The sequence below is a fragment of the Caretta caretta genome, chromosome 5, assembly GCF_965140235.1.
Source record: "Caretta caretta isolate rCarCar2 chromosome 5, rCarCar1.hap1, whole genome shotgun sequence".
NCBI classification, from domain to species: Eukaryota; Metazoa; Chordata; order Testudines; family Cheloniidae; genus Caretta; species Caretta caretta.
The window spans coordinates 35249316-35266309 of record NC_134210.1 but is presented as its reverse complement, the minus strand read 5'-3'; the positions used below and the strand labels follow the sequence as shown (position 1 = coordinate 35266309).

Below are 16994 nucleotides of genomic sequence, written 5' to 3'. Positions count from 1 at the left end.
ATGAATGACATATCCTTTTTAAAAAAAAAAATCCAGGAGTTTTTTCTTACTGTTTTAGAGATATCACATATAGTGTAAAAAGAACAGGAGGACTTGTGGCACCTTAGACACTAACATTTATTTGAGCATAAACTTTCGTGAGCTACAGCTCACTTCATCCGAGGCATGCAGTGGATTATGCTCAAATAAATTTGTTAGTCTCTAAGGTGCCACAAATACTCCTTTTCTTTTTGCGGATACAGACTAACAGGGCTGCTACTCTGAAACCTGTCACATATACCGCAGTTCTTGCAAAATGACATCACACTAATGACAACACAGATTATGCTAGGTTTCAGAGGAACAGCCGTGTTAGTCTGTATTCGCAAAAAGAAAAGGAGTACTTGTGGCACCTTAGAGACTAACCAATTTATTTGAGCATGAGCTTTCGTGAGCTACAGCTCACTTCATCAGATGTTTACCGTGGAAACTGCAGCAGACTTTATATACACACAGAGAATATGAAACAATACCTCCTCCCACCCCACTGTCCTGCTGGTAATAGCTTATCTAAAGTGATCAACAGGTGGGCCATTTCCAGCACAAATCCAGGTTTTCTCACCCTCCACCCCCCACACAAATTCACTCTCCTGCTGGTGCTAGCCCATCCAAAGTGACAACTCTTTACATAATCAAGTCGGGCTATTTCCTGCATAGATCAAGGTTTTCTCACATCCCCCCCACCCCCATACACACACAAACTCACTCTCCTGCTGGTAATAGCTCATCTAAACTGACCACTCTCCAAGTTTAAATCCAAGTTAAACCAGAACATCTGGGGGGGGGGGGTAGGAAAAAACAAGAAGAAACAGGCTACCTTGCATAATGACTTAGCCACTCCCAGTCTCTATTTAAGCCTAAATTAATAGTAAAGACAGCACACAGATTTCCAAATAAATCAACATATCAATGATTAATTAGATGAATAGGACCATTTCTTAGACAGAGAGGGGAGGACTTGTCGATGCCCATTATTTCTGGAGTAAAACAGACACATCCCCTGCCTCCGCCCCACCGCATCCATTTTAGAGACTAAGCAGGCCTGTGATGACGGTTTTGCATCCAAACCGGGCCAAGACTCACACTTCCAAAGGGAAAACAGGCGTTTGCTAAAAGGTGGCATAAAATATTTCGCTGGCTCGCCATTTCATTTCATGCACTTTTCCTCTGTCCCGCCCCCGAAGTTTGGCATAAAGTGAAATGTGGGGAGGAGGGAAGGGAGGAAGAAAGAGCCCAACGTAACATTTGATGAAAGCCAGCGAGTGGCTTTCGGCTCCTCAGCTCTGTAGCTGCCGGCTCGGGAGATTCAGCTTCCTAGCGCCTGCGGCCGGGATCGCTGCTGCTGCCGAGCGATCCTCTGCCCCGCAACTCAGCCCCAGCTAACGCGCCCCAGGCTGCGGTGGGGCGGCGAGCAGGCTGGGATGGGGGCAGGGCAGCTCCGCCAAGCCTGTTAGAGGGCCTGGCGAGCCAAGCCCCGCTTCTTTGCCCGCCATCGGTGGCAGCAGAGGGACCCCCGCGAGCCTTGGCGCTGCTGCCAGCAGCTCCGCCCCGCTGCAGACAATGAGGAGGCTCGAGCCGCCCAGCCACCGCGGGCCCGGGAGCAGGAGCCTCCAGGGAGGGAGCGGGCAGGCCCCGCCGTTTACCTGCGTTCCGCGCCCCAGCGTTCCCAAGAAGGGAATCCCCCTCAGTCACAGAGCCGGGCGGCCAATCAGCTGCCAGGGCAGGGAATTCCCGCTTTGCCTGCCGCGCGTGCGGTCTGTTTAAATGGCATGTCGGTCCCTCTGGGAGATCTCATCGGGGACAGGCAGGGGGAGAGTGGGGAGGAGGGGAGCGTAGCGGAGAGGAGCTGGGGAGGCAAGGGGTGGACAGGGGATAAGGGGGCTCCTGGAGGGCAGAGTGTAAGGCAGGCAGAAGGCGCAGGAGGGAGTTTAAATAAGAAGGGTGGCTGTTAAGGGCATCTAGTCCATCACTCTGTCCTTGAAAAGAGGCAAAAAGCCAGATTGGCTCCGGACCCTGGTGTCTCAAAAGTGAGTGATATTTATTCGCATGGGTGCACATAAGTTAATATAGCTACATTATAAATAAGTACTTTTTAAGGTAGATAATCCTGGCAGGAGCTTATCTTCAGAGATGGAGTGGAAATTAGAAAGATCTGCTTCTAGGAAGGTCAAGACAGATGAAGACATGTTGTGGGTAAATGCCATTCATTTTTCTTTTTATTCTAACTCACCAGTGCTTTGCTGGAGTAGAGTAAAGTGATTATCTTCTCACCGTTACAGAGTACAATAATTGTGGAACAAGTCATAAAGATCATACTTTTTCCTAACTCAGGCAGAACTCATGAAGTCAGCTGAGAGTTTTAGCTTAGCAGAGTGTGGAAAAGGGCCCACAGACTTCAATAATTTTGGTACAAGAGGGGGGAGGACTGCAGGATTTGATCTTCCACAAATTTCTGGTTTCATTTGACCATTGATTTAGACTGGGGATAAAAATAGTTGTTGCTCAGATGATACATTTAACAGCATTGTTTGTACTTCTGTATTTTTTTAAGGAGAAAGTAATGAAAACACTTGGGAAAGATCTTAAGCAGATGAGAAAACAAAGTTTACAGAAGTTCACTAAGGTAAGTACATATACAAAAAAATCTGCTTTGTATATTTTTTAGGGGCAGGGAGGAAGGGACAGAAAAAGTAGAACATCTATATAATAATGAACACAAAAATAACATTTTAAGAGATTTTTTTCCCTGTGTTATTAGAGTCACTACAAATGAAGCTCATTTAAATGCATAATGTGAAACCGTAGACAAATGTGCATAAGCTACTTTAGTGGCAAAGTGGCAGTGATATAATGAAAACTTCAGAAGTAGATCCTGGGATTCTTTCTTCATAGGGTTATGGGGACCGATTACTGAATATAAGCTACTTGATCTGGTTGAAGTGGGTGCAGGCATGTGGGGAGATGCCTGTCCATGCAGCATCACAAGCCAGCTGGCACATACTTGTGTGGTTGCATGGTAAGGAATAGAAGAAACAATGAAGAGTGAAAACATAGTGGATAGATCTAAACTTAGAGTTTACCATGTGTTAATCACCAACAGTGTGCTTGGCAATGTACAAGATGCAAAATACAGACAGCCCTTACCTCAAAAGCTTACAGTGTAAATCTGGTGAGTCACTTTAGTAGAATCCTAAGTGAGATTCAGATACACTTAGGGATGGAGGCAATGTAAAGGGAGACACCTAGACTGGAAATTTTAGAGCAGATAAACAGGGTGCATTAAAGACAGAATATAGTACAGAAGTGTAGTAATCACTGACACGCAAGTATATTACTATACTGTTAAGTATCAAGGGATAGCCATGTTAGTCTGTATCCACAAAACCAACAAGGAGTCCGGTGACTCCTTAAAGACTAACAGATTTATTTGGGCATTTACTGTTAACATTCATACAAGCAATACTATTGGGAAGGCACAATGCTAGACTAAACATGTTGAACAATAGCTAAGCTATAAAAAGCTGTCTGTGGGACACAGAAAATGGCCAAGAAGCACTGATGGAGCACAAGGATGTGACAGTTTGGCAGTGCATTGCTAGCTGGCTGTTGAGAACTTGATATATGAACAGTTGCTAGCTGCACTCCACGTTGTTGCATTCAAAAGCATCATGGAAGTCATGGAAATAGCAACCTCTTGTGGACTGTGATGGGAATCAGATCCATATTAACCAACTCATTCATTTGGCTTCTGCCTAGCCGTGGCAACTGGACAAGTAATTGTTCATATAGGTGGGGTTTTTTTTGATAATTCAGGAGTATTGCAAGATAGAATTCCTTTTGAGTGGTATAAGAGCCCAGTTTTGAAAAGCAAAGAGAAAGGACCACAATCTGTCCTTATTTACATCCATACAACCTCTTTGGTTCTGCCTTCAGTAACATCCATACAGCTCACTACCCATACGAGTCCTAAGATCCAAATTTATAATAATTAAACACTGTGAAGGTGAATTTTTATCAGCAACATCAATTTTGCTCATTACGGGCCTGATACAAAGGCCCATTGAAGTCAATGGGACTACTCACATGCTTAAAGTTAGCCACATGCTTAAATGCCTTGCTGAATCAGGGCATGAGCTAGAATGGTTACCAAAAAAGGGCAGAATTTAGCTTGATTCTTATTTAAATTACACCAGTGTTAATCCAGGGTGATTCCAGTTAAATCCAGTAAAACTGATGTGAATGAAAAGCAAATCTAGTCTAACACTCTCTGAAGTTTTGGCTGACAGTTTAGGGCCTGATTCAGATCTCACTTTTTACTGCTTTACACTGTTGTAACTCAACTGACTTCCTTGGAATTAGTCTGTATTACCAGTAATTTAACTAAGATCAGAATCATGCCCTTGATATTTATTGCATGCAAGTATTTACATTTTGGGTTGAAATACATATTGAGTTAATTTTGAAAGAGGTTAGCAACATTGAAATTAGATGGAAAATGGAGTGATTGCTCAAATGGCTCTTTAACTTTTCCATCACTCCACTTTGCAAAGTTCCTGTTACGAATAAAATTCAGTCACACCATCTTTAAAAAGGAAATATGTTGCCTTGCTCAGACTCCCTGTGTCTGGTAGGCAGTGTACTGTTAGCTGGCTGCTTTATGTGAATCTAGCAGTCTCTACTACACTGTCACCTGCTGCAGGGACAGCTCCCTGTTATTTTAATGAGATGGACTATGAAGACATCAGGATACCAACTTGTGAGAACATTGGTGGTAACTAAATGTGTGTGCTAGGAAGGCAGTGTATTGTTAGCTGGTTGAAAATCCGACACCAGCTAACTTACACCTGCTATCTTATTGCACATACTGTGATCATCCAACTGCAGCAAAACTTATTTTACATGACAGGTTTCAGAGTAGCAGCCGAGTTAGTCTGTATCCGCAAAAAGAAAAGGAGGACTTGTGGCAATTTAGAGATTAACAAATTTATTGAGCATAAGCTTTCGTGAGCTACAGCTCACTTCATCGGATGCATTCAGTGGAAAATACAGTGGGGAGATTTATATACACCCATTGTTTCACGTTCTCTGTGTATATAAATCTCCCCACAGTATTTTCCACTGAATGCATCCAATGAAGTGAGCTGTAGCTCACGAAAGCTTATGCTCAAATAAATTTGTTAGTCTCTAAGGTGCCACAAGTCCTCCTTTTCTTTTTATTTTACATGGTGCATCTTGTAGGCCCTTTTTATTTTCTGCTGTAAAGGGTATAATCAAACAATAGTGAAACCTAATATTTACTGTTATCGCTGTTTCACCACACTCCTGTTATCCAAAGTACAAAGAGAAAACTTTTGTTTAGCTCTTATAATGCTTTTAAATTTTGATCAGCACTTAGAGACCAATATGATAGGAGGCCTTATAAATACTTAAGTCAGATAGACAGATAGTAGAATTCAAACCAACAAGCAATGACTTTCCTAAATTCTTTCCTTTGAAATGTTCTTGCTGTTTTATATAGAATATGTCAATACATTAATAAAACAACATTAGGCAAAATTTACATTTTTTTCAATGAGCAATTAAAAGCTGATAGAGTTTAAAAATTGACAAACCCAAAGGTGTTCAATCAAATGTCCTACCAAATACCCCAAAATTATATTTTAGTGTCATCATGACATTTCCACTATTGTACTGGCGAGAGAGGAAAGGGGAACAGTGTCTTGAAAATGGTTCCCGTCTTCTCCAAGTGCCTTCAAATTTGTCAACATTTTTGTGGTTCTGAAGTACTAAAAATGTATGTAGTGTTTCTAGGGGTTCTCACCAGTTCCACAGAGAGAAGAACTCTAATCTGAATGTTATGATCGTGCATAATGAAGACCAAAGAGATTGATTTTTTTCATGTTGTTAACACACATATATATAATATACCGGCTACAGTCACTGCATTACTGCTTTGCAAGAAATATCAGCCTCATACTGAATATTGTTTAATTTCTTTCCCTGTCCTTATGTTAACACACTTGATGGGTACAATTCCATTAGGTTCCGAAAACCACTCAATTCCCACTGACTTTCTTGGGTGTAAAAGGTGCTTAGAACTTTTTGGGACTGGTCCCTTTATCCTTGTGTATCATTTCTCTGTTCTCAATGATTTTTGCAACATCTCCTATTGTAGCATTACTTGTCAATATTATTAATGTTCTATTAACTCCTCTTCAGGATCACTAATTCAGATGTTCAGGAAAACTGGGGTTATTGTCTTCTGCAGCACACTTATTGGATGCCTCCCTCAGATCAATGCACTGTCATTTACCATTCACATTGCTAGGCACTTTGTCAGTTTTCTGTTCAAGGGAAATGGTTTATAGCCAGCTAATTTAAATTAATTTTAAAAGAAATAAACTTTGTTTCTTGATAGGAGTATTTCAATATTAGCTTAAGGCATCTACAATCCTGGTGTCCAAATGCTGGTATTCATTTGATGAAATCCATGCCTTGTATTTGTATCTAGGCAGTTCTTATTTAAAAAAAAACCAGACTATTTCATTATATGAGCTCCCAGGTAAGCCAAGTAACACATATACCCCATCATTCTTGCAAACTCTCCAAGTGAAGACCTCCCAGTGAAACAGCATGTGTGTATATGTGGAGGGCTTGCAGCATTAAGGCCCATAATAGAACTAATTTTGTGTATGTGCTGATTAGGCAGTGTATTGTTAGTTAGCTGTTGTTCACATACCAGCAACTAAATACACTTCCACATTAGCACACAATCTTGCATCAATATTTAGACAAGCAGATTACAAGTGGTTATTATGAGCCTCTCTCTGTAAAGATTGTGGGCCAGATGCTGAGCAGATCTGGCCCACAACTGTAAATGTGTGTTGGCATAGATCCATTGACTTTAGTGGCCACTAAGCCAAATTATACCAGCAGAGTATCTGGCCTGTAGATATTGTGGCTTGTTCGACATCAGGAGTTAATATGTTTGGGTCTGATCCTACAAAATTTTACTTATATGAATAATCACATTGACTTCAAAGGGACTACTTGCACATGTGAGTATTGCTTTAAGGTTTAGGTCCCATATGAAAATGTGCATTTCATACAATAGTATGTAATGTAACTTTATAAGCTGGAAACATTCAGAGAGGATATAAAAAGATTCCTAAGGGAACCAGAGACACAGTTTGGGAATTGTTTGGTTTTGCTTGACACTACTTCTGTTGGTCGTTTTGGGGTCAGAACATCCAACAGAGAGGAGGTAAGATACTCCAGCTCAAGTCAGGTTGGTTGAAATGTATTTGGAAAATTAATATTCCTGGTGGCTCTTTATGAAGGAAAGGAGTCCCAGGTTAAACCATTCCTGCTGTAGATTATGGGGAAGAAGTGAAGATCTGTGGAAATGGGTAATCATTTGATTTCCAAGATATACCTAGACACCAGCGCTTAATTTGTGCCAGGGCTTGCCAGGGCTGAGCCCCGGCACCTCTAGGCTTGGCAGTTCATAGCCCTGGTACCTCTGGGCTTGCTGCATCAATTATGAAAGTAAAAAAAAATTTTGAGCCCTGGCACCTCTTTCATTACCAAACACACTTAAAGGACTCAAGACACAAGTTTTCCTTCAGGTTTCCCACTGGAGAGCTCCTTGCTCTCCCCTGGGTCTCTTCCTCAGCCAGCTCAGTACAAAGGCCTCTGGCCCTCAGGAAGAAACCATCAGTCTACACTCCTCCCCAGTCACCCTCAGACACGGCTAGCTTTTCTCCCTTTTAAGTCGTACACCCTACCCAGGTGTGGTAGGGTGGTACTAATTGAATAGGGCTGCCAGGCCCCATGCCTCCTGAGCCAGAAAGGGGCAGACTGCCCTGTCACAATGTCCTTTACTCTCACTACCAGCCTGGATGGAACTACTAGTCGGACTAATGACTCTGAGGTGAATGCCCCAAATGCCTATCGTTCCCACTCGCCAGCACCTTTGTGTAGATTACAAAGGATATGTGGTATAGTTTGCCTCTTACCTAATCTCTGTGAAATTAGTATCCACCCACAAAGCTGTGTGAATAACTGCACATTAATGACTGCTGTTTACTTGTACCTACATTCCACAAACAGTCAGGGCTGGATCAACCGTTTGTGGGCCTGGCGCCAAACATATTTGTGGGTCCCCATGGAGGCAATGGAGCATGGTGCGAGGAGGTCAGTCCCCAGAGCAAGGGGCCAGCCAGGGGCAATGAGGCATGGCATGGCAGGGGCGGCCCAGCTCCGCCCAGCCCAGTGCGAGGGCACTGTTTACAAACCAGCAGTTGCCAGACGTCCAGTGGCCCGCCTGGCCCTGTGTTGCCAGCGTGTCCCTTCCCCTCAGGGGGTGGGCCCATGTTGTGCCACACAGCCCCCCCTGCCCAACATCCCCCAACTCCCTATGGCCAGAGCTCCTCAGGACCCACTATACCCAACACCCACCCCAGACCCCTCCACAAATGCACAGCGCCCTGCACAACACCAGCCCTGCCCAGCGCCCCCCTGCCCACAACCCCACCACAAGTGCCCAGCACCCCCCACAGAACCCCCACACCCTAGTGCCCCAACAAACACACCTCCCCCCCCCCACAGACCCAGAAGAGACCCACTCCCCCACGCCCTGCCTCTCGGCCACACTCACCTGCCCTGCTGGGAGGTGTCTGTCTGCCAGGCTGAGCTGGCAGTGCAGCCAGGGTTGGTCCCGGGGCAGGGAATCGCTCTGGCCTCTTGGGAGTGGCGTGATCAGCCAGGCCAGGGCCTGCCCTGGCCAGGCTCCCTGAGGGCCCACTTGCCTGGAGAGGCCCAGCCAAACCCCTCTCCCCCCACTGTTGTCCGCCCCCACCGGCTGAGACCTGAGACTGGCCACGCTTCTGTACCAGTCCCAGGCAGCTCAGCTCCGGGAGACAGGTGGGGCCACACAGGTGGTGGGAAGCAGAGACTTCCCGGAGCCAGGGGTGCACTGGGGTCCGGCCGGGGGACAGAGACAAGTAGGAGTGTGGGGATGGGGACGGTGACGAACCCTCAGTCAGCCGGCAGGCAGGCTGAGAGGAGCAAGTGGTGGGTGGGGGAGCCAGCGGGGTCTCAGGGCGCAGTGCAAGCAGAGCAGGCCGGGGCCCCTTCTGAGCATGGGCCCGGCTCCATGGCGTCGTTGTAAACCCGGCACTGTGAACAGTACAAGGGTGAAATTCCTCCCTCCAGCTTGGCCCCATGTGCATCGGCAGATTCATTTCTAGTGTTTCCAGTGCTGCTCTCCGTCCAGGTTTCTGGCATTGAGAACAACTTCACCTTCCACTTTGGCAGTTTTGGCTATGCCTCTTCCCTCCCCAGCAATGCCTTCTTTTGGCCTAGGGGCTCCCCAATGAAGCCACAGCCTCCAACCAGATTCAGCTTCAAGATCCTCACAGTTTCCCCTCTCCCACACCACAAATGGTGAGAAAGTGTGAATACTTTACTAACTTTGGTTTGAAAATGCCACACATAACCAGCCATCTTTATTCATCATTACACTTCAGCTCTTCCAGATGTGATATTTACTATAGCGTATCCACTCTTAGAATTATTCTAGTAATTTATCCTGCTTTGTCTCAGACTGTAAAATACAGCCACAATGCCTGATGAATCCCAGCTTGTCTGCTGCTTGATTCACAAAGTTTAGCAATCTAAGTTTGCCTAGCTCCAAATAAAATAGGGGCCGATCTTATCATTGCTTTAGTGTTAGATTCTCCAGAATGCTCTCACTGTGTATGGCTGCACAGTGTCACAGAACATTTTGTGAAATATATCAAAATACACACAATGTAGGCTAGGAACCATTTTGTGATTTTTTTCTTTTTTAATAAACAATCTTCATAGAACTATCTATTTACAATTTTTTTTAAAACTTAGTTTGTAATTTTCACAATTCATCAACCTTCCTCTGTTAATGTAGCAAAGCTGGTATTTTCAGTGGCATTCAGTTTTAACTACTCTGGTGTGATGCTTCTGGATTGATACAATGGCCCTAAAGTAATTCAGTCACAGAAGTTTCATGATTGGCAATCAAATATAAAAAAATCCCCAACACTTGTTACAAGTAGCTGGGAAACAAAGCTCTTGGCTTGATAAATTAGTCAACTTCATACTCATACAAATCCTCTGTCTTCTTTTTTAATCATTTTCATGTTGGTGACATTATTAACCATTGGCAGCAGTGTGAACTTACAGGGCACATTAGCAATTTTATGCCAAACTAAGGGTCTGATCCTGCAAAATGCTGAGTGCCTTGCAATTCTCATTGACTTTATTGGTGCTCAGTATGTCGCAGGATTGGGCCCTACATTAGCGCTTAAATAATTTGTAATTATTCTCAGTACTGCCATTAAAACCAAAGAGAAATTTAAACATTTGATGGTCTAGCTTCTAGCATCATTTAACAGGAATGTATTAAGATTGTCTATACATGCGGTAAAATGGATTCACAGACTGAATGGCCTTTTCAGAGATCTTCTTTCTTTTTCAAGATGATCTGCCTGATCAGGGATGCTACTTCTGGCTTGATGTTTTCTATGGGCTCTTCAGGTCTCCAAAATTTCACAACTTTACCTTCTGGGCTGACAAGATACTTCCAGAAATTCCACCTAGGCTCTTTCTTTGAAGAATCTGCAGAAAAGGCATCAGATACGTTTAGTGGCCTCAAATACTGCTATCCTTGCAATTGCTTAGCCACAGAGCAGCTATTCTTTAACATTCTTTTGAAAAAAGGAAAATCCCATTCTGTGTTAAGTCTCTTGATCTGGATGTTTGGATGGTTCTATTGATCGAGGAGGGTGAAATGAAAGACTTTTCCCCTTCTCTTTGAAGCAGTGTAAGAGCCAAATACTCTCTTCTGCTTCCTGGGGAGCATGACATGGGAGAGTGCTGCCACCTCTGTAGTTAAACCTCTTCTCCCTGCCCTACAGATGTCCCTCAGTAAGGGCTCCATAGTATTTCCAGCTCTATGGGCTAGCAGGGGGCAGGTGGGTACAGGAGATGGGGATGTTGGGGGTGATGGCTGGGTCAATTTCTGCATGATTCTACCCCCTCAGTCTCATGGGGCAAAGCCTCAGAGGTTACTCTGTCCTATGGAATTTCTGGGAGTGGAGGTTTCTGGGGACGACAGGCTGTTAAGAAACACCTGGCAGCATGGCTCCTAAAGGCAGCAGCAGTAGAGTCCCTTGCCTTTGCCATGTCCCTGGAGACCCTCATGGATCCTGCAGATTTAGCTGGTGGAGCCCCTGGCCCTTTCTTGGGGGAACTCATAGCCTGATGGAAGAATTTAAAGAAAATTGTGAGTTCAGAATTATCACTTCTATAGGGGAATAAGCCATGTAGTGGAGAATAGGGTCCTACATTAATTCATTAAAAGTAGCTTGGCAGAATTTGATGGTATTTTTTTTTCATTTTGATGGATAATATCAATGTTTGTTTTTAAGTAATTTTAATTTTTTTTTCAATTTAAATTTTCACAGTTGCATAAAACTATGGGTTTTAGGCATTTTTTCTGATTTTTAACAATTAACATTTTCATAGTAGCGGGAAATTAGGGGTGTATGAGGCAATGGGGGTATCAGACAATATTTATTTAATGACAGCAGACAGTTAGATTTAAAAAGTTAAAGCTTTATAACCGATGAAACACAAACTGTCACATCACATGTCAAAATATACAGATATACAAAGTAAATATCCTTAAGTCAACTCTAATAAGTTCTTAAGCTGCACTTTTCTTACTTTGCTTATCTGTAAATTTCAGTGATCATCAATTGAAATATTTTTCGTCATTTGTGTATATACTGTGAAGTCGATGTGTACTGACATTTACAGATACAAATCTAATCCTTCCAAACCTAATTAAAAGCCATTGGCCCAAGTCTGCCACTGAACCATATTCATAACTTCCACAGCCTTAATAGGAATTTTCCATGCCAAGGGATGGCGGGATATGTTCTATGTCATGTTGACCCTTTTCTGTTTAATAATTGTATCTTGATTTAATTGTTATATCTAGGATCAAGCTGAATTGCACACAGTGCAAGTCAGAAGAGGAGGTCTTGGGGTGGTATAAACTCACCATTGCCCTCCTCCTGATTCTGGGCTAGAATACAGAGCTAGACTCCCAGTGTAAATTAGAGCAGCTTGATGACTGCTCTAATTTACAGCAGCTGCAATAGTTCCCACGGTCCAAAACCACTGCTGGGGATCAGTGAGATTTAGCAGTGTCCTGAGCATAACCCCATTGCACTGGCCAATCTCCCCTTTTGCTGTTACATTGGGATGAAGGAGTGAAATGACAGTGCTTAATTTGTGCCAGGGCTTGTCAGGGCACCTTTAGGCTTGGCAATTTATAGCCCCGGTATCTCTGGGCTTGCTGCATCAGTTATGAAAGTAAAAAAATTGCTTCAGCCCTGGCACCTAATTGCTTGAGCCCCAGCACCTGTTTCATTACAAATTAAGCACTTCATAAGAGACTCTGCACCATCTCTATGCCACTGGAGGATCCTCCTTGCACTAGGATGATTGTTCTGGGGCTGGATATACTAGTTGTATGGTCAGAATCAATGGAAGCAAATCAGAAGCAAAACTGTCCCAGTGTGGCTGAGAATTTGACCTAGAAAGTATTAAATGTATAAGAGAGTGAAAATATCATCCTCTTTGGGCAGAAGCTGCACAGTAAATTCCTTTGAGGCAGGGAACTGCAGGAAGGGAAAGGATGAATTTCATAAAATACTTTCAAAATATACAAATAGCAAATAAACTGATTTTTTGTCTATGTCAAACAAGGTATTATGCATTTTAGAACAGAAAGAGTGAATGTGGTATCTCTCTCCCTCCACGGGTATGGATAAGTATTTATTTAATGTAGTGAATGGGGCATAGTCTGCACTAATTTACACCATCTGTAATGTAACTGAAGTCAAACACTCTCCTTGTCTTAATGATCATAATGCTATCTGACGGGATATTAGGATTGAAGGGATTGTAAACTAGTGCAGAATTTGATCCATTGTTTTTAGTTAGGTGAAAAGAAAACATATTTGAAATTCAGACTGGTGAAAAGATTTACAAAATCTGCAGTATCTTGTTGTTTTGCTAGTGATATGGCAAGTGATTTTTGAAACTTATCTTCTTTAAAAGTACTTAGTTGGCCCCCATCACCAGAGCAGCTGAGCACCGCATACTCATGGAACCCTATAAGGCTGGAAAGCATCACTATCTCTGTTTCCTAGATGAGGAACTGAGGGTAAGTGACTTACTCAAAGTCACAGAGGAAAGCTGTGACAGAGCATAGAATTGAACATATCTCTCCCAAGTTACGGGCTAGTTCCCTGACAACTGGACCATCTTTCCTCTATTATACAGAAATTCAATGGTAACCAAAGACCTGATCCAAAGCACATTGAAGTCAGTAGGAGTCTTTCAATTGGCTTAATTGAGCTTTAATTTAAGCCCTAAGTAAATACAGCCTCATTCCTATTTGTGAGAATACAGGGCCCATCCCTACAAACCCCTACTCATATGAGTAAGTTCCAGTGGCTTCTCATGTGAATGAGGCATAGTTGTGTGAGTAGGTTTTGCAGATTGGATCTCAAAAATTTACAAAATGAGTTAATGTAAACCAGTGATTATTTCCCACTGTTCATGCATAACTTGCACCTAAGTCAATAAGATATACATGTCTGGTAAGAGGGGAATTTGCTGATCTACACATGTTTGTATTAACTGTTGAAATATTAAGAAATATAAGACAATAATGACAGGTTTCAGAGTAACAGCCGTGTTAGTCTGTATTCGCAAAAAGAAAAGGAGTACTTGTGGCACCTTAGAGACTAACCAATTTATTTGAGCATAAGCTTTCGTGAGCTACAGCTCACTTCATCGGATGCATCTGATGAAGTGAGCTGTAGCTCACGAAAGCTTATGCTCAAATAAATTGGTTAGTCTCTAAGGTGCCACAGGTACTCCTTTTCTTTTTGCGAAGACAATAATGGAGATATTTCTCTATTAAATTCTCTCAGAAAGGTTAATATAGTGTTTCTGAACAACTTTTCATATAAAATATTTTGTAATGATAATAAAAAATAGACAACAACAGTTAAATCAGGCCATTACATGTTTGCTTTAAAAATAATGTAAAGAGCAGGTAACATTTTGGTTAAGAGTAACCTCATATAAATTTGAAAAGATTTGGTTTAATGTTTTAGAAATCTTTGATTAATTCCTAGCAGATGGAAACTGAGATGTCTTCTGTCCCTGTTCCTTCTCCTCCCTCCCCTCCCATTTCTTTACCTTTCTGTTCTTCTGCCATTTTTTCTGTTCTCCCCTTATGTTTTGGGGAAAAAATCAATATAAATGAAAAAATATTGCAATGATATGCAGCATAATATATAATAGGCAAATATTTACCTATCAGAAATTTAAATGCAGGTTCTGTTTCAGATCCTAGAATCTTAATTTTGTGGAAAATAGGGAAAGTTGCTCCATAGTTTCCCTTGGCAAAAGATTCTATTTCCTGGCTTGAGCTAGGCTCCGATTCTCCAAACTGATTGCACGGAAAGGCCAGCACAGTGAAGTGGGATGGACCAAACTCTCTGTGTAATTCCTGCAGCGAGATGTAATTTTTGTCTGTGTGCTGGCAGTAACTGGCCACGTTTACAACCAAAGACGCCTTCAGAGAAATAGAAGGTGGAACATTTAGAAAGAAACGGCAAGTTCCTAAAATACTTCAAGTCTTAAAGATATAACTTTCAATAGCATAATCTCTCCTGCTTGAATACTATCTGTGACCATTGGAGCATAATCTCATTAGATATATTAAGAATATCAGAAGCTGAAATCAGGTATTCTTTAAGATACATTCTTTTAATAAAAATCATTAGACCCTTGAAAAGGATAAAATGTTTTTAAATTACAGTTTAGTTTTAAAAGCACACATGCAAAGTCAGACATTTAAGGATTGTGCATAATAAACAGTCTCACATTATATATTTTAGATCAGCCTCTAAAATATAATTGCAATATGCTGACATTCTTCGCTACTGTGGTTAAAATATATTTGTTGCATTGTTAGAGCATTTCAGTTATAACAAATCATATTGAATGACCATTTTACATTATTCATTATCACTAAACTTAATATAGCATCTGTACTGCTAGCTTAGCACTAAATACTGAAGGAACAGGGGATTTTAGCAAACATCTTTATCTCCCCATAATGCTACAGTGTTTTTACCATATGTAAATTGAGTATATCTGTTGCTCTCTAAAGTTTTAGTAAACAAAGAAATAGTGCTTTGAAGATGCAACTTACTTTGCCTCTGTACTTCTCCAGAGAAACGGTCCTCCCTCTGGAATCCTTCACTTCGAAAGAATAAAAATCTTTGATTTTAGGTTTTAAGAATTTGAGCTGCAACAGGCAGAGCATCACTGTACACAAAACCATTGACAGGAAAACAACAAACACCCTTGCTTTGGGCACTGAACATTTTAAAGGAGAAGTTGCGAGAGGCTCCATTTTGGAGAATTTTGAGGGAAGCCTCAGCAGGCCTGGAATGTGAGGAGGAGCTGAAACATGAAACCTGCAGCTACTCTACACAGACCATTGTAGCTGCTCATTTTGTCCCAAACTTCGGAGAAATGTTTCTGGGTTTGAAAGCTGCTGCTGGTTCCCCCAGACGTAAGCCAGTATGAAACACTAGTTTGATAATATGCACAAATGTCTCTCAGTGAGATAGAAATAAATTAAAACTCAGTGCCAATTACATTAAAAAAATAGTTCCGCTTAACTGGCCCACACAAATAGATTCAGAGACCATGTTCTCTTGTCATTGACATTAATGTTACACCCATGTAACACCACTGACTTCAAGGGAGGTAGGGCCTGATCCAAAGCCCATTGAAATCAATGGAAACACTTTGGGTCTGTTGTGCAAATGCCTGTGCTCTAAGTTGTCCAAGGTAACAAAAGTTTAACTCAGTTTGTTACATAAAATTGTTCATAAAATTCAGCAAACATGAAAGAACAAATTAATCCAGACAAAAATGGTCTATTGACTCCACCCCAGGACTGCGTTAAGACTGTAACTGGAAATAAATGGAGTATAGAACTGGAAATTAATAGATCCAAATTGGTGTGTTGGAAATTAGGCCTAACTGGCAAACAAAATAATAAGGGGATGGGCTATTCTGCCCACCACTTCCTGTTGGGGTCCTTAAAAAAAGACATTGTGGGGGAGGTGGGGAGGATCAAAATGGTAGAGAGGTGAGCTAGAAGTGAGATTTACCATCGTGGCTTCCACTTCCATCTTCTGAGACCCCAGAATCTAGCACAACACTGTTGGACCCTCACTGTCCTGATCCTGAGAGATGTCCTGGCCAGATTGGACCAGAAACAGTGACCCAGATGTCATCACTGGCTCTGGCTAAATTCCAGATGCCACTTAGAATGTGAGACTTGGTTTCCTGCTGTCTTACCTTATGTATTCTCTTTCCTGTCTCTCTTCCTTTCCTTCTGTTTTATAAGAATCTGTTTTCACCAGCCAAGACTGCATCTTTTGTAACACTGCTGTGAGACCATGACCAGCTAGGCAGCTAAAAGCAATGTATGGATGCTGGATGCTGGTACAAGTTTGCCAGGTTTTGGAGGGGCTGATAAGACCGTGTGCTGAGCCCACATTCCTTTAGCAATGAGGTTGCAGGTGAAAGTCAGCACTAGAGACAGAAGCTGAATTTTCTATCTTTGCTGTTCTCTTCTCTTCTCTTCCCTTTGGTACATGTTTGACTTATTTTGTCTTCAAGGAAATGAGACTGTACCTTTAACAACACCAGGCCCAGGCCATCTCAACTTCTTTTTGTTTCACCAAAAAAGGCTAGTTATTACCATCATTAATACCATCTAAAAGACTGTCAGACTGAAGGATTTC

At 42.2% G+C, this 16994-nt stretch overlaps 2 protein-coding genes across 7 annotated transcripts in view; one reads left to right on the top strand and one right to left on the bottom strand.

The window, feature by feature from the left end:
- Nucleotides 1-1921: 1921 nt before the first annotated feature.
- Nucleotides 1922-16994, top strand: part of CDC20B (cell division cycle 20B) — a 56627-nt gene continuing 41554 nt past the window's right edge. The window contains exons 1-2 of one of the 4 annotated variants that reach the window (XM_075128471.1): nt 1922-2066; nt 2591-2662. In XM_075128471.1, coding sequence (XP_074984572.1) covers nt 2600-2662 — 63 coding nt within the window. In that variant the 5' untranslated portion in view covers nt 1922-2066; nt 2591-2599. Of the gene's footprint in view, nt 2233-2590; nt 2663-13209; nt 13316-16994 lie in introns of those variants that run through there. The other 3 variants (XM_048851182.2, XM_048851181.2, XM_075128472.1) reach the window with 3 other exon arrangements.
- On the bottom strand, nt 9514-15633 carry GPX8 (glutathione peroxidase 8 (putative)). 3 transcript variants are annotated; one of them, XM_048851184.2, is made up of 3 exons: nt 15383-15630; nt 14479-14674; nt 9514-10695 (listed from the first exon to the last, which is right to left on the bottom strand). In XM_048851184.2, exons 1-3 carry the CDS (start codon nt 15584-15586, stop codon nt 10532-10534), a joined length of 564 nt encoding a protein of 187 aa, XP_048707141.1. In that variant the 5' UTR covers nt 15587-15630; the 3' UTR covers nt 9514-10531. The 3 variants fall into 3 exon arrangements, with proteins under 3 accessions (XP_048707141.1, XP_048707140.1, XP_048707142.1); XM_048851183.2 differs by having other exon boundaries at nt 14479-14740; nt 15383-15628; XM_048851185.2 differs by lacking the exon at nt 14479-14674 and having other exon boundaries at nt 15383-15633.